Consider the following 22,986-nt stretch of genomic DNA (forward strand, 5'->3'; position numbering starts at 1 on the left):
TCCATTATCATTGCCATCACCACTACCACCATCATCCATTATCATTGTCATCACCACTACCACCATCTTCCATTATCATTGTCATCACCACTACAGTCATCATCCCAATTAACATTGTCATTACCACTACCATCATCCACATTATTTCCATCATTATCATCTTACACATAATCCACATATTCATCCATCTGATTTATATCATCTTTTGAAATTCTTGCATCATCCACATATTCTGAAATCTAGAAAAAACAATCTCATAAAAATATTTGTTAAAAATTTTTAAAAATCAATGAAAGTCACATTATTATCAACATAAATGTCACACAACTAAGGTCAGTAGGGAAGGTGCTTTCCTTTTAAAGAATGTGTCACATTATAGTATACAATGGCACCCAAAAGCCTCACATTAATAGAGAAGGAACTTCATTACGTTGCATATTGGAATTACAAAGTATCAAGTGTCTCTCCCAAGTATCATTAACAAACTGCTAATAGTAGAGTACCAAGAACTGCGAATCATCAGTTTCAAGAATCATTAACAGAATTGGTTATAAAGCTTTGATAGTTCCCAATATGATCAGTTGTCAAATCCCCCAGCCTCATAAAAAGGTTATAGAGCAAAGAGTCCCAAAATGATCAGCTCTCCACTACCCAAGCATAATAAAGTCTTTGTTAATAACACATCAAGTGCCCAAATACATCAACTCAACACTGCCCCAGCTGCATACACTTTATTATAAAACAACAAGGACTTCGAATGAGCCACTATATTGGATAGACTACTTTTAAACTAAAATAATAACACAGAGAAATATTCACCAACTGATGCATATGTTAGTTATTTTACCTCTTTATTGACCTTGTTCACCTCCTGAACAGCATCTGCAAGGGTAGAGTCTACATTATCCAGCTCCTTGTAAAAATCATCCACAGTTTCTTGAGTTGAATTATTTATATCTTCTGGTACAGATTCCAGGGTATCCTTAGCCTGCAATATAAAACACCAAAGTGAGTGAAGTTGAAAGAATCTACAAGCAGGGTTTGTACATATTTGGTCACAAAATTTCCTGAGACTTTTTGAAAAAACATTTGGAAAAAAAATTTATAAATCAATTTAAATGATCAAAACAAAGAGAAAAATTAAATTAGAATTTTCTTATATGTCCTATTTCAAAATTAAATTTAGGCTGGCCACTGGTGGCACCCCTGATTTAACAAAGAAAGTCAAAATGAGGCCTGGTAACTGTTTAATGCATTCAAAAGAGAAAAACACAATTTACAAAGTATCAATATTAGGAAGCTTTCAATTGCAAAATGACACTACAATCTAATGACGTGACTAAGAAGTCACGTCATATGCGGGATCATCAAGATCTCATCACGTTGGACTAGGACTCAATTTAGCCGAATGCACATTGCGCAGAGGACGTAGGACGGTCACGCATGAGTGAATCTATTCTAGTGTCACATCGTCGCACAAATCAAAGGCCCCTAATATTGATATCAAAGCTTACCTCTTCCTCATACTGCTCTACCTCCTCCAAAACTTTGGTAACATTTGAAATTTCATTACTTAGATCTGGTAACTAAAAGCAAAGAAAATAAGATGTGAATAAAATATTAATTAAAAGCAATCTGCTATTTAAAAAGTTAAATATTCTAAAGTATATAAATATAAATTTATATATCATAAGCACACGTGTTAAAAATGTTAACGTAAATGCTCGAATAAGCGCCATGGCTTCAGTGCTGCACTTATTCGAGAGCGGCGTTTATTCAAGAGCAGTGCTTGTAAAAAATGCCCGTCCCATTATTATTACATAGCTCACATATTCCCATAGTTCAGTAGGCCTATCATCGGTCCTATGTCATTGTAAAAAAACGTTTATAGAAAAAGGCTTGTGTCTTCATTGTGTTATTAATTTATTTTAACGCTGTATACATTGCATTTAAAACCCCATTTCTCAAAGTGTTTCATTACACACAGAGTAATATAAACTCTTGATTGAGCACCACAGCGCTTATCCGAGAGTGGCACTTAGCTTAAAAAATTCCAAAATGCTGCCTACCTGTGTAATGTTAGATTGAAGTTCCAGAACTGTGAGGTCAATACTATCACAATCTGGCCTACATTTACTTTGAACTGATTCTAAATCATTTTGTATATCACTGAGTTCCGTTCCCAGTGCAGCCGTTTCAGATATTATATCAGCCTGTAGGGTCTCCATTGTCACTAGCGTTTCCAAAGAATCATTAATAGCTGAAATTATCAGTGTTAAATAGATAAGTAAATGAAAAAAAAAAAATCATTGTTGGTAGTCTTAGGAACCAATGTTATATTTTTGAAATGCATGTCATAATGTTCATACACGCATGCTACACATACACCATATGCATTTTACATGTGCAAATATGCGCTCTTGCTTGTCATGTAAATGTGATATGTACATACGTGTTATGTGCACATACATGTCATGTGTATGTGATATACTGTAACATACATGTCATGTGCACATACTTGTAATATTGTGCATGTGATATGTACATGCATGCCAGGCCTAGCAGAATCGCCTGCTGGACGTCCCGGGGCAACCAAAAATAAATAGGGTGCTTCCCGACGGGCAACCTCTTTAAAATCTCTGAAAAGTATACCAAAGATAGGCCTCATAGCGACTGTGAAAGATGTCGAAAAATAGTCATGTACGATCAAATCTAGGCTGCCGATACTGTGTATGGTTTTGTGAACTCTTTGGGAATTTGGTAGTGTGGAGCGTTATCTCCTTGTAGCTGGGACTAAAACCACAGACGGACGACCACCAAGTACTCAATACAGCAATACATATCGGCCATATGAGCATCGTTGGTATAGGTTTCCCACATGCATGATAAGCGGCGGCATCCTTTGAACGTAAACGCTCTACTAGCATCCACAAAATTTGTTTTTCTTCTCTATGACATTAAATTATATTATAAAATAGCGGGATTGCATTTATGTTTAGTATTATTTGTAACTGTATTGTTTGAAATAAAGAATGAGTTATATTTGTTGTTGTCTCGATTTTTTGTAAAATAATATTTTGTTAAAATATTAATTAAATATTTATAACTATAACAGGGTTCTCGCCTCGCCGGTCAGCCCTGTCCGGCTCTCAAATTTCTGACCGGTATCTAAAACTGCACCATTTTTACAAAGATTTTGTCATCCTTAGAAACATAATTAAACGTGAAATACCTTGCTAAAAAATCAAGTGCATTTAAATGTAAATGCCCTATTCATTGAGAAAATAACAGTAGAAGTACACGTCCCCATGGTTACATTAATTTTTAATTAACAGTCTTGCAGTGGATAGGACCACAACATACCCATACGGGGGAGCAAAGGGGCGTTGTCGGGCGTCACTCAAAATATTTCTAAATTGGTCCCATGTGGTAAAGCCCAAAAAAAATTGACAATTAAGGCTTAGGCCTATATAATTAATTTTAGAAGCTAATAGGCTTATGTAGAATATATATATTTTTTTTCTCCCCCGATGAATTGTTATTTTTATCCCCGATGGGAGCCCTGGCCACCGGCTGCCCACTGGTGCTACCCCCGACAATAAAATGAGACTTTAATGTAGGTATAAAATACAAAATTCGCATATCATTAAACTTGGTTGAGTGTACTACTCTTTAATAGGCTGTGCATCATGTGAGGCAGGTACTATAATAGCATTGTGTCAATTGTGAAAAAAATATAGGGGGCAAGTAAAAAATTGTGAGGGCAACCAAATCTGACACCTGGCTTGCCCGAAGGGCAACCAAAAATTTCAAAATTCTGCGAGGCCTGCATGTTATGCGCTTGAGATGCATGTCACATCCATTTAGTATGTGCATTCATACATGATACGATACAATATTCCTTTATTGTCATTTTAACAACATGGTTGGATTGAATTGGATTGGATTTATTCGGTGTAAACACCAAGGATAGCCCACGAAAGTCTAGAAGAAGACTTATTTCCAGTGGTGTCCTTCTGGTGGTGATTGGACAGTACACGGGAGACAATTCCCTACTCTTTTCCGAAGAGTGTACTGTGTTCTTTAACGTGCACATGGGCCATAAATGCACACGGGACCAACGGCTTAAACGTCTCATCCGAAATACGGTGCGCTATTGTAACTTGTATTTCAGCCCTCTAGCTGAAACACAAGGAGAGGCAGCGATGGGAATTGAACCAGGGTTCAGCGCACACACAGTGACTACCACCAGATTAGCCGACTGAGCTAAACTACCTCTCTACAAATGATACAAATGAAATTAGTGTTGATTGATCCGATAGGCAAAACAAAAGCACATGTAATTTCAGAAAAAAAAGAAATAAATAAGTAGATAATAAACAAAAAAAAAACATTTCAAGAGAGAATCGTATGGGTGAGTGGGGTCTCAGGATCAAGAAACACACCACAATGACCCACCCGCTGAAAGAAAATGGGACAGCGCTGACCTGAATCTGCAATGTATAACATGCTTGTGATACATTGATGTGATAATACAGTATGTATGACATGTGTATGTGATATGTCCACGTATTATGTAATAATGTATATACATGCAAGCTATGTGCATGTGATATATCTGTATGCTACTATATATACATGTCATGTCATGTGCATGTGATATGTGTGCATGATATGTTTATAATAGTATGCTATACTGTATATGGAAGTCATGTATGTAATAATATATGCATGCATTTCACCTGCTATGTTCCATTTCTGAAATCATGTTAGATTTATGTATAATATTAACTTCTATCTGGACAATTTCAATTTAAACACATTCTTTTTTGAAATTGTTTATCTAAGGGCATGATGAAACCAATTATCACAAATGACATTTATAAATTTGTAATTTTTTAAAAAGTACTGACCACCAGTGAAGTTCTCATAACTGTCATATAATGCTTGCACTCCACACTGATCTAGGAGGTATGGCTCTGTTAGTGCATATATTTGGTTTCCTCTACCTGCAAAGTAAGCACTCTTTGTCAGTAATGTAACAGCTTACTACATGATAAGATTATTAAGATGTTATTAATATTACACACCTCAATGGAAAACAGATCTGAGTGAAGCATGAACAATCCAATCTTAAAATACCCAACACAGGTCTAATAATGTAATTGGTATATTGTAGTTAGATTTATATAGCGCTTTATACCAAAGACTCAAAAGGTTTGAGGTGTGAACTACAGTGACTTGCATCTCTCGTACCAGCTACTCCTCTGTCTGCAACTGACGAAGCCAAGAAAAAAATGTGTTTCAGCATTGCAGATCTTTGCCATTGCAATAGCTGACAACCAAGACCAGATACATTTTTTTCCCCAGGCGTAATTGCCATGTGAATGCGAATTCTTAGATAGCTAATTGGAAAAGGAGGTCTAATTACAGAAGTTACATCTTAAATCAGATTCCATTATTAGGAAAAAAAAAAAACAAAGAGCTGAATTCACAGAGTAAAAATCATTAAAATACGAACACAAACAAATACAAATTGTTATTAAAATTATTATATGCATAAAGAAGTTACTCACCATCAATCTGTAGACGCATTTCTTTATCAAATACTCGGTACTCCTCCAATGTGTAATTTATTTGCTGAAATTATTTGAAGGAATGAGTAAACTTTGGTAATCAAAGATCATAATAATAGATAGTGCACTCTTCGATTTGTGTGAACCCAGAAAATTATTTGAAGAAATGAGTAAAGTTTGGTAATCAAAGATCATAATAATAAGATGTTTGCAAATTCTGTAACAGTCTGCTAATTTCTACAACGCCCTCTCGCAAAAACAAGTAGTTTCTGGTTTTCCTACTTAGAATAGAATAAGGCAGCAACAAAAGGCAAAGAGAGTGGTTTCACGCAACTCTACTAATACATGCATGTTCCATTTTGTAAAAATTATAACAAAACCAGAACCCTGCGGGTGCGTACGTTCCTTTGTATGTAAAAAATCAATGTACATTTGTGAATTGCAATAACTTATTGTATCTTTTTGAATAATGATTGTGTAAGGTAATACAGTATTTTCATTTTCAGTCAATAAAAATCAGATGCGGATCCAGAAATTTATGAAAGGGGGGAGGGGTGGTAAGGGGTTCTGAGAAGTGCAGGGATGTCGTTATGCAGGGCGGAGGTGGGCGGCGCCACCCACTTTGACATCTTGCGCCCATCCTAAAGCTATTTTTAAGGCCTTCCGCCCAGCCTCATACAAATTCTTCCACCCCCCTTAATCATGAAGAAACACAAGTTTTTGCTCCATAAACCGTATTTTCTGGTGAATAAGCCGCAAATTTTATACACGATTTTCCCCTCAAAGTTTGGGGTGCGGCCTATACACCGGTCGTTAAACCTACTCCCAAAAAGTTCAGATCGCGAACCGCAGCAAAAATCAGGCGCCGTCTGTCTAGCTTGGGCCCATGCTCCTAGCCCAATTAATTAGCCTAGGCTTTGAAGGGCTAGTATTTGTAATTATACTATACTCACTATACAATGCTGTACTGTGATCCCTACTACATTTTCTACAACAATCAAGCAATGGTTTAGGTTGTTTAAATAATTATTTTCATAGTTACGTTCACTCAAACAATTTTGAAACACGTTTTATTCGCAATCGCTTCGCTCAAAACAATAAACTTCTTTTCGGCAGTATGGTCCTAGAGGTCACGTGAGCAGCTTCATTTATGTCGCAACAAAACACACGTGGGCTGTTGAAACTTTCTGTCGACGTCTGGTTCCCGGTGGCTTGTACCATTATAGAAAGAATATTGATACCGCCATATTTCAGAATAAAAGCTTGTGAAATTAATTTATGCAATAAAAACACGAGTTTTCTTGAAATTAATTGAAGAAAGGCATACGTTCATCCGTCTATCACATGCCTCCATCACATGCTGTATATGTGTATAGACGGTCAGTCCATCACATGCTGTAAATTTATGTGTCCATAATTTTAAGGTTCTCCCCCACCTGGTACTGTCCATCAGATGCTGTATTTTCTAACCATTATTTTCCCAAACATCATTTGATGAAGCTATGCTGTAAATTTATGTGGCCATAATTTTAAGGTTCTCCCCCATCCGGGACTGTCCATCAGATACATGCCTCCATCACATGCTGTATATGTGTATAGACGGTCAGTCCATCACATGCTGTAAAATGTGTCCATAATTTTAAGGTTCTCCCCCACCCGGGACTGTCCATCAGATCATGTCAGGCAGGGCAATTTCCTGATGCAAAAACAACATCAATTTAATTCATTATCTTTATTTGTTTATATTATATATTGTTATATTATATATTGTAATATTATATATTGTTATATTTTTTATTCACATTTGTGTGAGTAAAGCCCTGTCCAGACTATGAAATTTTATTTGACAAAAACATGTGACATGACCAAATATGGTCACGATGACATGATATCATGACTATACATGGGCATACAACAGGTTTTTGTCAAATAAAATTTGATACAGTAGTCCGGACAAGGCCTAACACTATGATAATAATAATCTTACTGATGAGACTGTAGCCGAGTATGCGTCTGCTTCATCTAGAGTCAATTGGTAGCTTAATTTTGTTCTGTCCCATGAGTCTTTAGTCAGGAAATCATTACCTGTGTTGCTGTAGGCCATCCCAAAACTAAAACACAAAATGGTTTATAGATTGATTTACTAATAGATTTATTATTTCATTGACTGATTTATTGATTGACTGATTTATTGATTGATTTATTGATGATTTATTAATTTGCTGACTGATTGAATAATTGATTGATTGAAATTCTTCAGTAAACCATTTCAAAAGGAGTTCTTTATGAAAATAATACAGAACCCCTATTAAGGGTACACCTTCTGGACCAAAAATAGGGGTGTCCCCAAAATAGGGGTTTGGCTGTAATGCTAAACGATATTCCCTTGTTTTGTAGCTGAAAAAAATATCTCCTTAATAAGGGTGTCCACTTAATAGGGGTGTCCAATAGGAGGGGGTTTACTGTATAATTATGTACCCCAAAAAACACAAACATAGAAAAGAATTAATAACCGAAACAGAATAGCAGAATTGTAGGAAAATAAATAATAATTTATCATACACTGACTGCTCGTCTGCAACCAATCTGATTTAAATGTATCGGTATTATTGATTTTACTTAATTATTTTATAATGTAGTGCCAAATGGCAAAAGATACTGAAATCAATTATAAGAAGTGGTGGTGGAAGATGATAATGAGAGTGATATAGTGACAATACTGTAACATCAACTATGATGAAAGTGATGGGATCATTTAAGTAGTAATGATTTTATTATTTGCTTGCACTTCTGGTACAAAAAAAAACTGAATATTCTTTACTTACCCGATAACAATAGTAATACTAAGTAAAAGTATTGAAAATATGATTCGTTTGCAGCCCATAGACTTTGTTTCCTTCTGTATCCGTTTACCGCCACAGTTATTGCAACATCGACAACAACAGAAACAAAAACCGACCCACGGTATTATAATGATACTTAATATACCAATACAAAAGCATATAATAATGCCAATATAATGTACTGACAGCTGCAGAGATAGAAAGAAATATAAAACAATTTATATCAATGGTATTATATAAATTCTCTCAAAATACAGTTTACATTCTAAATGCAATTTAGCTGTTCGGCTGAAAGACAGGGACAGGGAAGTAGAATTAAACAAAGGACTATTTAAGGGATCTGAAATGCTCTCCACGGTTCAATGCAAATAAAGTTCAGAGGCACATCTATAGGGGCGCACAGGGACGTATGCTCCCCAAAAAAGCTTGTTTCCCAACCCCAGTCGCCACAACCCCCTTAAGTGGAAATTTTCAAAGCAAAAAAATTTCGCTTATGTAGTTACCAATCTCCTCATATCACCATACTCTGCCACCTAGCATCCCCCGAAAGTTAATCATTGAGCCCTCCTTCTTCAACTTCATGCCCCAACAGTCCACCATTTTGATACTTATAGATAGCCACTGACAAAGTGGCTACTACCAGTTTAGTTGACTAGTCTTCATTGCTCTCTGCCCATTACGTACATACTTCAACTACGGTATTTCTTATAGATCAATAATCTGTTGTTTACTCAGGTGAGTCTACAAGACATACTTAACAGGTTAAGAACCTAAATTACTAACCTCTAGGGACAACTCTTTAATATTGATATCAAAATCATCTTCTTCCAATTCTCTTATCTTTTCTGAAAAAGTAATACCAAACATTTTAATACGGTTGTCATGAAAGAATAACGAATAATGTCAACTGTACACTTATATAATAAATGCTATAAATTGTGCATGTTATGAACTATTTCTGCAACAAAACAAATCATACTATATTTATCTTTACAAATTACTACCTTAACTGTTAATATTATTTAAGTAAATAAATATTGTACTACTGTATAATTAAATTTGTATATAAACGTAGGATTAACAATTAATATTTATACTAAAAAAGAAGTTTGATCTTAGTGTCTGCAGGTTTACTTTACTAGACCTCATAAATATTAATTAGGTATTAACAATAATATGAATAATAATATGTCGTTCTTATGTAGCGCTTAATGCCTTAACAAAGCCTCTAAGCGCTTCACATTATTACCCCGGTCATTGGATCAAACACATATGGAACACATTTTCAACACAACATTTTATTGGTCAATTCAACTTGGAAACATAGTTTAGTAGTTTCACCTTTTTCAGTGTGTGTGCATATTATTGCAGATGCAAAGAAGTAGTACTACCCACAATCGACTATCACACTCCGGCCTATGTGCAAACTGTGTAAGTTTACCCTCACAGATTAAAATGGCTACTTTAATGTAGTTGGACGGTTTGCTGCTTAATGTTTATGAGGTATAGTAAAATAAATACAATATGGTACTCTTTCCGTAAAGCAGTGAATTCAACTCCCCAGGGCGTTGGATGATTGTAACTACCTCTCTTCGCATCAAGCGGTAGTCCTAATCATCCAACACCTCAGGAAATAGTATAAAAATAATGAATGTTTGAGTGCAATGGAACAAATATTTTCATGAGTTGAAAGATTGACAGTTCCATTTAATGAGGCAGAGCCGAGTTGAATGGAACAGTCAATCTTTCAACGAATAAAAATATTCTTCCTATTGTACGAATACAAAACATCCATTATTTGTTTTATAACACACCTATAAAGATCGGTTCGCCTTAACTATTCTAGTTAACATACAACAAAATACAAATAAGATGTATTTGATTCTAGTTAACATACTTATAATTATGAACATAGCATCATACTTGTTGTGTTGAGTAATAATAAACTTTAATACTACATTCAAATATTTTAATTTCCTACTTTCTAATTAAGTTATAAGCATTCAAATGAAAACTAGAACCAAAGAAAATATTTTCCTTTCTAATTAATAGATGCATTGTAAATAATACTGTTTAGATCCTTGAAATAAATTAGCTGCTATTTATCAAATTAAGGATTTTCATATAGTAAGACGCCTGTCTTAGAGCTCAATCACACTTAATAGTTATGTCGGCTCAGGACCGCCTCATGGCCACCATTTCTTAAGTGTAAACCATCAATAAATTTTAAGCCAGCCCAGAGCCAACCTCAATTTAGTCCGACTTCAAAGTCAGCTCTGGTCCAGCACTGTGGGACCTAGCCCAATTCATTTTCATATCTGAACATAAACCGAACCTGGGTCGCCAAGGTCACTGCGATAGTGGTCAATCTTGACATATTATACCATAACACTCCAGACGCAAAGGACGAAGTACTGTATAAACGTTCACAGTGCGACCCTGAGCCGACTTAAAATACTAACCACGTACAGAACGGTCGTTTTGAGACGGTCGTAGTTAAGGCGGACCTGGGCCGATGTAATACATGTGATTGGACTGTTAGGTAAATTTTCCACAGATGATTAGAACCGAATGTTACTGGGATTTCTTGCTTTGAAAAAGGCATTATCCATTCATCTGGTGAAATAGTTAGTGACTCTAATAGTGACAACTAAGGGCGCTTTTCCTTTGTGATGCTCAAAAATTAGTCTACAATTCTGATCCAACCATAACAAACAAAAAGGAAATTTATAACAACAGTACAGGTACTGTACTAGAAATGTCAACCTTGAGGAAAGGAAATAACAGATGGAGCTTACTTTGGCCCATAAACCTAAAAACTATAATGACAGTTTAGGATTGGAATCAAGACAAATGAGACCAGATTAAAGCGGTTCAATTTGAATCAATCAATTCAGTTTTGGTTTTACTTTAAACACAATTTCAATACCAGTACAGAATATCAATTTTGCAAGATTAAGTCTTTGTAAAACAGAGTCTCAACATCATTTAAAAAAAAAAAGATTGGCTGACATGCGCTCATTAATAACTTAATTCTTAACTTGTGGTTACTAGTTATCATTTAAACAGGATATATATCTACCATAAACGTCATTATACCAGTGACGTCATTATACCAGTGACGTCATAAAGGTAAATACGGTCAGATTCACTGGAGTCATGAGAGGTCGTATAATTGTTTTAACGGTTCCATTTTAATGCATTCTTTTGAATTGATTGATTTGACCAATGACAATTGAAGGTTAATTAACTTATTTATTGTTAATAAGCAATTAAATGTTTTTTTAATTCCTACTAGGGGTTAAAGTTGGGAGAATCCTATTGTGGTGGATCTGTTCATGAGCTTTCTTAATATATATCTAATTGTACTTTGCCATGCGTGGGGACAATCTGATGATTAATAAAGTAAAAACATGCACAAATTATGAATTTCCGGGAGATGTTACTTTCCAAAAATCTTTTGCTAATTCACAGGAGTGTAGAAGATTGTGTCGAATTCTGGGACACTCTGTGACTTGCAGGAAAATTTGGGACCACTGGTTTTATATAGAGTATCTTGAAATGTAAACTTTTGGTCCTGATCTAAAGTGATAACTATAAAACTTCATATCAGTGACATCATAATGTAAATAAGGTCAGGCTATGAGGTCTGGTAGTTGTGTAAACAGTGAATAAGAAACACAGGGGCACCAACTAGGAAATATACTATAGACCGTATTGTAATTCCTCTGGTATTAGCCAATACCACCTTGATTTTGAACACAAAATTAGACCAATTTTCAGGGGAGTGGACTTATAACCAATGATTCCCCTTTTCAATAAAAAAAAAAGGAAATTTTCCAGCATTGAATGTCAAAATTCAAAGCCAATGTGCCATTTTAACAATTAAATATTGTGCAATTTTCACACATTGAACACTTTCCTGCTACCTACAGTACCAGTGTCACTGGGATATAACCCTCCCTGGTCTCAAGTTAATTTGACCTCCCCTTTCTATGTTTGATCATAGTAAACTCTCTCAGTGCTACAACAGGAGAATAAGAACACAGGAATTTTGCTACCAGGGCGGTAATTTCTGCCTATGTCTGGGGTACCAAATTCACTATGGACTTACTGTAGGACCGAGAGCTGGAGAATTCACAGTGCGTAGGCTAATTCATAGATACAAACATTTCTGTGACACCAGGCAACAATCAAAAATTTATGTGTACTGTTCTTTTGTACCCTCTTGAAAATTATTAAAACATAGACAAGCAGGCAAGTTGCTTGCAGTCTATAGCCAATTTCCAGACAGAGGTTTTGGTAATATTGCAGTAATAATACTGTTACACTTATCAACAAAAACCATTCATACTGCAACCAAATACTGCAGTAACATAACGCCTTTCTGCATGAATGGATCACGCACACCGAGAGCCATTGGTAATGTCAATTGTGTAAACAAAATCCACGTTTGCCTATAACCATTATGATAGGCCTAGATTTATGACATAATGGGCATAATGCACCTTTCTGTTCATGCTATATCAATATTTCTAAGGATTTCAGTTTGCTGTGTTTCGAAGTAGGCATAGACCCCACCCGACCCCTTTCCCAATAATACAACGTAAATGAGGTTTAAGAATATGGCCAATTTTATTATTTTGTAGTTCATTACTTCTAATCTAATTATTCTGAACAATGGCAAATTTCTTATGTCACCATGACTATACTATTACTAACATACTGCTCTACCTTTTCTCAACATTTGTCCAATTCGTTATCCTTATTTAGACTGAATAAAGTAATATTGCAGGAATGTGACAGACAGACATACGCCGGAACGCACGGTAAACAGCAATTTTGCGTTAATATTACTAGGGCTGAGATGGAATGCTGCGTATCCCCAAGATTGCGACCTATTCATACAGAAGGCAATGAAAAGTATGAAAGTGGCTTATGTGTAGTCAATGTTGCCCCTCTCATTGTTTATGTATAAACTACTGATTGATAATAATGTGGATATTAAGAGCATTAAACAAGGACACAGGCAATAATGTGGATAAGGAGCCTTAAACAAGAACAAGAGGTCAACCTCAGATTCGAACCCTTGACGTTTTGATTGGAAGCTGGAAGCTTTACCGCTACACCACATTCTCTCATGATTCTATTTTTTTCCATTCTAATGCAGTGTTCTTTATGTAATGTTCCAAAATGATGTTATCAGTGAAGCTATCATATAACCTTGTTTTCGATGAGCCAAAGGCCTAAAGAATTTATAAAGGTGGTATTTCCCTCACACCAAACTGAACTCACCATACGGAAGACCTTTACGTTGTACAAAATCTACAAATCCATTAGCCATGTCTATAAGTCCTAATGGTCTCTTATCTTCAAGTTTTTCCGCCTCTTCAAAGCCACTTGCAGGCGTGTGTGGCGGTAATGCACATGAACTCGGCCAGTCAATAGTACCGTCATCATTTAAAACGGGATTGCATTGCTCCTCTGATGACGATACTTGACTTGAGAGAATCAGAAGAAAGCATATTGAGAAAGCACTGGTGGTCTGTGTTGAGGTGGTCATGTTGTGTTGTTATAGTTTCTCGGCAGGAATCGTTAGGATGGATGGTTAGTCCCTTCTCACACCTTCTCCCCTACCAGTACTGGATAATCCCTTCTCCAAAAAAAAATACAAAATCTGAAAGAAAACCAATGATAACATAAGTCAAAAAGAAAGAATGTTACTAGTCAGTAAGTACTGTAGCAATATAATTCTTCACAAAACTTAAGATCTAAAATCATACCATGAAAATATGAATACCGAAAGGTCCAACGATTAATCTCAGATAAGATAGTATAATACATACTCCAAGTATCGAAATACACGCCATCATGTCAAGATTCAATATTTCGACATTAATTATGTCATCATATGATTAAATATGAATAATTTAGATGTTTATTTTCTGCAGTAAACTGGATCCTAATACCACTTACTTATATATTTTTTTTTAATTTGCATACAATAGCAAGCCAAAGTAAATGATGTTTATCCAGCAGCATATAATATAAAATTTCATTATTACTTTTTCTCATAACAAATATTACAGTATCCATTTGAAAAAGACTTAAATATCAAATACATTTTTATGAGAACTAAGTAATCAACTCTTACATTATGATAGATTGTGTGCTTGCATACATATTATACATTTCTATGAATGCATACATGCGCATACGACAGTAAGCTATGTCTTATATATACAGTATTTAAGGACTTTATTTTCATTGTAAATATTATTTTTTTTACTTATTTGTATAGGGTGTAGCATGTTTAAAACGATCCTACAACCAATAGAAGTTCTTTGAAAATAATTAACAAAGCCCATCTACTATAAACAATAAAAGTCTTCAGAAGGCCAAAAAAAGAACAAATCAATCATCGACATCAGCCTTGGCAACTTAGCAACCAAACAGATGGTCACGCCTCAGTGAACATGACTAATAACAACACATCATCTTTTCCTCAGTACACTTTTTAAAAATAAGAACACATTTTCTAAGTACACTGAGGCTGAAATTGCTTAAAAAATAAGAACAAAATATGAATAAACTGAGAATGAGGTAACATGTCAAATGAGGTTTTTTATTTTTTTAAAAATAGAATATTAAAATAAACCAGTAAAATTCTCTTTCTTGGTCTCTTTATCTGTACCTTATTTGCAGTAGGTGTGACTATCAGTACAGTAATAATATACTGTTGTACAATAATAATTTTTTATCTTAAAAATATACAAAATAAGAACATTTTGTGCTGAAACTGGCAAAAAACTAAGAACACTGAGCCTAGGCCCCAAAATTTTACCGGTTCTTATAAAAAGAGTGTAACTCAACAAGGAAAACAAATCACAAAACTCAAACATTATGTTAAAACCAAAACTGCATTTTACATATTGGTAGAGAGAGTATGAGAAAACTCCATAGTAATTTAAAAACATAGTTCATCTTCATATAATTGATACGATCAAATGGTTACCTCATTAAGCACTCTTTTTTTGCTTTAATTAGAATAGCAACCCACACAAAACCATTATTAAAAATATGTTTTGTATAGCCATACTTTTATTTACTATATACCTTCTGAAAAAGAAATAAACGTCATAGTACTAAGCCAACTCAATACTGGGTGTGGTTAGACTAAAATGCCAACAAAGCCCACAAGAATAACAATGGAATCAACTAGGCCTATTGTACCAAATGCAACACAATGAATAATTTATTAAAAATATTATACCACCTTTGTATTTCTATATTGGATAATATAAGTCTTTACGCACTTGAAAGCAACTAAGAATAGCATCAATATTATTGAAAACATTTAAAAGGAGCATGGTTTATTTTTAGCATAATTTTGTAATAAATACTTTTCCAAATGTATGGAAATTATTATAAGTTTACATGTAGCTCACAGGACTCTCAGAATAACTTCAGGGGTGGATCCAGGGGGCAGTCTGTGGTGGGTTAGGACCCCCCAAAAAAGATAAAAAATTAAAATTAAAGAGAGAAAAGAAAGAAAAAAGGGAGAGCACAGTACTCCAAAACAAACTAATTTTCAATTTACATTCCATGTACCATCAATTCAATGTCTATGTTCAAGAATTTCTAATAAAAAATCTCAAGCACCATCACTATTCACTCTACCTATACATTACATACATCACCCAAAGTTATCTTTTTTATCTTTCTCCAACTCCAAAATTTGAAATAGTCTTATCTCTAATGATCTTCCTTGAGGTAATTTCGATGGATAATGTGTATTGATATTTCCTCTGTGATAATAAAACCAGTAACTTAGTCACAATTTTTGTTACTCTTTCATTACAAATGACTAAATTTCTATTGTTAAAATTCAACTCACATTCAGCTTTAAAAAAAAAAAAATAATAATCTAATATCATTATTCCTGAATACTAGCAACAAATATCAGGTTGCTATAGGTTACAGAATAAACAGTATAATCCACCCTGGACAATATCTACCCGGACAAAACCACCCACAATGGACTATACCATTGTTTAAGTGCAATGTGGTTATTGTCCAGGGTGGTTTTTGTCCTACATGCCTTTAGAAACTAGATGAGATATTTGTTTATTAAAACAAACTTTCACAGTACACTTACACTGAAATTTCATGAAACTGGAAGTTTGTGTTAATAAGACTAGTATCTCAAAAATGTTACTTTCACTTTATTACTAGTTTTAATAATATAACAAAACAAATGTAAGTAATAAATAAACATTATAAAATACAAAAAATGCAATAATAAAAGTAAGGAAATAATAGAAAAAAATACTCATATTGATAAATATTATTTTTTTCCCTCTGTAGGATCGATGTGCAGGACGCATTCAGTGTCGGACAACCCAGGTGCATCCTGGAATCGCCAGTGTAAGCAGCACCGAATTTGATTCCGGAGTTAGGCCTTACCTGGCGCCTACCACAGCTGTGGTCAGGTAGGCCTAAACTTTGCTAGCAACAGGCTAGACCTAGACACTTTTCAAATTAAACCCCCTGTGCTCCGGTATAAACTTGATATCAAAACTGCTGATTTAATTCGCATAATTTAAAAACAATCTGCATATAAATTCCTTCAATATTGACAATAACTGCAGCTTCGTCATTACGAGGAACTCAAGCGAAGTGATGATCACCATCATTGAGGGTGGTATTCAAACTCGAGTTCGTTGCCGGTGTAAAATGGGAGCAACTTGGGGGCAACCCAGACTTTTTCATTCGATGTAAATGGGAAATGGACCCGGGATCACTCCGGAATAAACTGCCTTGGCAGTGTAAAAAGGGATATTACAGTATCTGCAAAAACTTCTCAGAATTCCTCAACATGATTTATTAGTTAAAAATTAACTTTAACACTTTTTTCAAAGCAGCTCTCTAACTAAGCTACTTTTGAGGTGAGATTATTATAAACAAACTCCATCCTTAAATTACAATCCTGGCCGAAGGAACAACCACAAGGAACAAGAATCCTTGAATACAATGCAACATTGTAAATGTTAATCACCAAAGTTAGAGAGGCTGGTTTTCTCATTGCAAATAAAATCAATAATCCGAACTTAACAAACTCTATCAAATCTCAGAAATGAGTTCCATTTCAATGACCATATGGCTTCTGTGCAATTGGGTCAACATACAGTAATTGATTCTAACAACTCACCATTTATTCTGGTTTACACATAATTGAAACTATGGAATATGTAGGACAATATATTTGGCAGGGAAAGTTTATTTTCTTATTCTAATTTTCAATCAAAGTCTAACATAACTTACTTAAAATACATTATGAACAATTCAAATATTGATCTTCTTGTTCCAAGTTTATAATCTCAACCAGGGTATATTCTTAGTATTTTACATATTTACATTCAACAACCTCACACTGGGCCTCACATAGCCACATTCATATTACACGCTTCACAGTTTATTAGTAATCTAACAATTTCACAGCATTGCCGCAGGTTCATCCTCTTATCTTCTACCATCAATAATTCACTAGAAACTCGTAATAGGCAAGTAACATTCTCATATATTCCTACTACTATCACAAAAGCGGCACACTTCTTGGCAATCTTTCTATTTATTTATGAATAGCTCAAATCCATGTGATGGTTAAGACAAAACTGAAACTTTGTGAAAACGGTAATGAATATAGAACAAAAGGTCACTATGTAACGCCACAATTAATGTGTACTTTTTAGTGCTTGACTAAAGCAGATAGTCTTGACATAGAAATATAAGACATAGATGTAGATTACAGAAGGATAGAGAAGGATAGGTGGCACATAAGCAAGGGCGGTGCCAGGATTTGCCCAACGGGGGGAGGGGGTTCCAAAGGTTCCAGAAGGGGGACTGATGCCCCAGACGAGAAGAAAGTAGCTGTGGTCAGGCGTCGCTCAAAATCCATAGAAAGTGGTCCAGGGGGGCGAAGCCTCCCAAAAGTATGACAATTTAGGGATTTTAAAGGCTTATTTAAATTGATTTTGTTAGTATAGAAAATAAATAATTTTTTTTCCTCCCCAACGAATTGTGGTTTTTCTCCCCAACGGGGTCGGGAAGGGGAGGTGGGTGGCAAAGCCTCCCTCATGGGGGGTTGTAGCCCCTGGCACCTGTAGCGCCGCCACTGCACATAAGTGGATAGACCAGCTATAGATGCATGGTTTGTAAAGCATCTTTCCATCCTATAACTGTGTTACTATATTTGCTGTTTGGAACGTAAAAAAAAAAAATTAGACCAAGTTTTGTCATATTCTGAAAGGTCTATCTACTTCATTGACGCAATAATAACATTATTAATAATAGATGTAATTAAAGTAATGGATTCTTAGCGTGACGATAATCAACTAATAAAAATTGTGGTTTCATTCTGGTATTGCCAATTTATTCCACTTCCAAAATTGTAAACAATACACTTTTGAACAATCAAAAGGAAGCGAGTCAGGACTGCTTTATAGCTGGCAAAGAATTGATTGAGAGAGTAATTAATTTAATTACTTAGTTATGCACTGATAAGTATTCATGATTTAGTATCAATGCAACATTATCACATAATACTTTGTTCTAGAATCTTGAAAGGCTTTTAAAACAATTTATTTTGGAAAAACACTGAACGTCTTGCAATTATGTAAAAAATCAAAACCCACTGCTTTTGTCAAACGTAAAGCAGTCTCCTCACGCTGACAGGTAAATCGCTGGAACTGAATTTGAAATCTAAATTTCTAGAAAGAAATTTTCCTTTAAAAACATTATAATATACTGTACTAATAACAATTATTCCTTCAGCAACAATAAAAATCCTTAAGGGTACTATTTGCCTCACAGTGATCATGTCCGTACTAAATAACTCTTGCAGAATCCATTGAGAATATTTTTAATTTTATGTTATTAAAGGCGACGCACTGTCTGATTGCTTTTGTTTTCTTTCACTTTCTGTTGATTCAAAACTACAATTTGTAGAGATGATGTTTTTATAAGAAACATTATTAAGGCAAATTGAAAGCTTGAAATTCCAAAGGAAGTAACAGTTTACAGTACACCGCTAAATGTCAACTATGTATAAATACATTTTTTTAATATAATTAAACTGTGCATTAGTGGATCCAGACATTTTCAAGGAGATGGGGAATGGGGGCACCAAATTATCATAATAGTTAAGTTGGGAGCGCTTTCAGCACTGGCATAACTTACTTCAATCAATACATGGTTACGGTATTGGTATGTGTTGAAAATTAAAATGTTTTTAAAATTTTTAAAACATGTCCCCATGCCCCACTCCCCCAATTGAATCTGGCCACCCCACCTCTGCCTCATCCAGTATGAAATATACTACGATGTGATATAAGAAGCCTCAGATGAATTTATAGTTTGGATTTTTGGATTATAATAATAATTATTTCTATTTATTATGATCATTAACATTTAATGAAAGCTATTTAACTACATATTCTTCCAGTAGGTAAAAGCTACTAAATTCATGAACAACAGTAATAAAAATTACACAAACCATTAATTCTCACTGTAGGTGATAGAAATGTTTATTATTAGACCTCACACACTGAAATTATTGCCTAATGCTACAACAATCTTATTTATGATCAATAATTCCTCAGAAGCAGTTAGCGTAACCCACCTGTAAAGTAAAACAGAACAAAGGTCAAGTTTCAACTAGAGTGAAAATAAACATACATGAGCCTTGCATATTCTGTTCCAATAGTCATTTTTATAATTTTGTTATTCATTTGGTAATAATAAATGCATTATGTCCCCAGACAAAAAACAACATATACTGCAACAACAAGAGCCTACCATGTCAACATTTGCTTGGATAAGACATTTTGCTTTAATTACCTTGCCCTTCAGATGAGACACTAAGCTGTTGATCGGCTGTACATACAGCAATATCTATGGGCTTGAAATGACCTCGGTATACTATTCGGAAAGCGATGGGGAGAATTGTGTCCCGGTGAACTGATCAACTAACTTACTTCCTGTAATGTTCGTGATGCGTAGGCCTCTGTGTTATGATAGTCAAAGGAATTGCTACTGAATTTGGTTATAGGCAATCATTGGCATGTACAGTACAGTATACTGATAAATCAAATAAATGATGAACATTAATGGAGCAATGTGCTAATAGCACGTTGAAATCAATACATTTTGTATAATAAAAATATACTGAACTGCCATCATTAAACTGAATATGGCACACTTATCATTTATTACGACATTTACTTAATACTGTACTCTGGCTATAAAATTAGTCGGTGCGACGATGCCAAAGAAAGAGACGATACTTTATACCAGCAATGAAATTTGAATTGATGTACAAAATAATACTAAGCTAATATACAAGTACTTGGAAGACTGAATAAACAAAATACAAGATAAGAAGAAACTAGAGATCAATGCAATTTACAGTACAAGATGGAAGAGTAATATAATAATAATGATCATAATAATAAAAGCATTTATCATTGCGCCGTATATCCACAAAACATTTGCTCATAGGCGCATTACAAAACATAAAATCATAAATTCAAATTTTTTTTAAAGTAAAAACATTACACATTAAATGATAGTAAAAACAAATACCCTAAAAGACTTAAAAACACAGCATTAACAAATATTAAAAGTGGGAAATAAAAAAATAGATAAAATGGAAAAATATTTGAGAAAGGTAAAGATACAAGCAATATATAAATAAACTAGAAGATGACAAGACCAAACAACTGTAAAGATGAAGTACTACACAAAATTAAGAATCAGAAAGCTACCTCACTACAGTAGACCAATTCACTTTATTATATGATTGAGTTTAGCCAAATTTGAAGACGACAGAAAGATACGTAATCAGTTAGAGGGCGTACTCAATAAAATAAAGACTACCGACTACCTCGCAATATTAGACCAAGTAACTCTGTAAGATGGAGGTTCAGGCATATTCGAAGACACGGCAGAAAAGATGTAATCAGCTTAATAGATGTCGTACTCAACAAAATAAAAACGACAGAGAATGCTACCTCACTGCAGTAGACCAAATCATTTTATAAGATCAGGTTTAGCCAAATTCGAGGACATGACAGAAAAAGACATACAGTACTGTAATCAGTTAGATGGTGCACTCAACAAAATAAAGATTACACTGAGTGCTACCTCACTGCAGTAGACCAAATCATTTTATAAGATCGAGTTTAGCCAAATTCGAAGACATGACAGAAAAAGATGTAATCAGTATGGTGTACTCAACAAAATAAATCCTACTGGGAAAGCCACCTCGCTATAGCAGACCAAATCACTTTGTAAGATGGACACAACCAAACAAGACATAATCAGTTAGATGAAGTACTCGACAAAAATAAAGAAAGCTAGAAAATGAAGCACTTTGTAAGATAGCGGTAAAAACAAATTGGAAGAATGTCTAAAAATAAAGCTTAAGAACGAAATTAACATAAGAAATTGAGAACTTCAATAAGGTACAGATTACCTGCATACAGACAGTAAGAAATCATCAACGATCAATCTGCTATTAATCTACAGTAGACATACTGCAGGTAATATTATAGCATTAATAAAATATAAAACTTGCTTTATAAAGGAAATTTATTCATGATCATATCAATCATGGATCAACCAATAAATTCTGCAAACAGAATATAAATATATAAAACATCATAATTTCCTACTGAACACAAATTTCACTTGAATATAATTACTGAAATGTGAGACTGAAATAGGATATAATATTTTCTTTATTATCATATTTATTCATATTTTACTGTTGCAATAAAAATTATGACATCTTAAAAATTACTGTACAGTCATAAAAAAAAAACATAAAGACAAAAAAATGATGAATAAGTTTCACTGCACCTGTTCCAAGTATTCAGTAATAAACTACAGTAGAAAAATCAAATACTGTATTTCAGCATAAAAATTGCGCAGTGCAGTCGTAAGGTGAGTCTGTTTTATACTTTGTTTCGCAAACATATTTTTCTATAGATCATTAGAAGAGGGTAGGAAAAAAATAAAAACATCCAGATGCTGGAGAAAATGAAAAATAAAAAGTTAATTGTTATTGTTGAATGAAAAACAGTGTATAATGGGATGGTTATATAATTTATACATAATTAGGAAGAAATATAAATATCTTATTTTTGGAGATTTCAAGGCAGCAGCAGGCGTAATAAGTAAAGAGAACTTTTTTTTCTTTCTGAAATTTCCATTTTTTTCATGGCGGCAGGCAGGAGCGGATTTGGGGGGGGGGCCTGCGATGCGCGTCCCCCCCCCATTTTATCACAAAAAAATCGCTGCGTTGTACGACCATCAGCAGAGAAATCAAATCCTGCTCCCTGTGAGTGTTATACGAAGCAACGCCTGATTGCCGGTTGCAGTCAGATCTTCACAAAAAAACGATCCGTTGCACAAGCATCGTGGCATCCTCCATACAATCACATCGTCCGACGACCGTCGGATGCAATAGGTACCCAGCTGAATACATTTCCTTAAATTACTTTGTT

At 34.5% G+C, this 22,986-nt stretch overlaps 1 protein-coding gene across 9 annotated transcripts in view; it reads right to left on the bottom strand.

Annotated features, from left to right (window-relative positions):
• LOC117102297 (prominin-1-A-like) overlaps window positions 1-22,986 on the bottom strand; it is a 61,005-nt gene that overhangs the window by 24,535 nt on the left and 13,484 nt on the right. For all 9 annotated transcript variants that reach the window (XM_033242555.1, XM_033242558.1, XM_033242554.1 and 6 more), the window contains exons 2-11: window positions 13,715-14,096; window positions 9,203-9,264; window positions 8,402-8,607; window positions 7,564-7,687; window positions 5,577-5,640; window positions 4,914-5,009; window positions 2,070-2,260; window positions 1,515-1,586; window positions 848-988; window positions 166-239 (exon numbers count right to left, since the gene is read on the bottom strand). In XM_033242555.1, coding sequence (XP_033098446.1) covers window positions 166-239; window positions 848-988; window positions 1,515-1,586; window positions 2,070-2,260; window positions 4,914-5,009; window positions 5,577-5,640; window positions 7,564-7,687; window positions 8,402-8,607; window positions 9,203-9,264; window positions 13,715-13,982 — 1,298 coding nt within the window. In that variant the 5' untranslated portion in view covers window positions 13,983-14,096. The remainder of the gene's footprint in view (window positions 1-165; window positions 240-847; window positions 989-1,514; window positions 1,587-2,069; window positions 2,261-4,913; window positions 5,010-5,576; window positions 5,641-7,563; window positions 7,688-8,401; window positions 8,608-9,202; window positions 9,265-13,714; window positions 14,097-22,986) is intronic.

The sequence above is a fragment of the Anneissia japonica genome, unplaced genomic scaffold (assembly GCF_011630105.1).
Source record: "Anneissia japonica isolate Jap-2015-1 unplaced genomic scaffold, ASM1163010v1 scaffold165_len1371125_cov188, whole genome shotgun sequence".
NCBI classification, from domain to species: Eukaryota; Metazoa; Echinodermata; class Crinoidea; order Comatulida; family Comatulidae; genus Anneissia; species Anneissia japonica.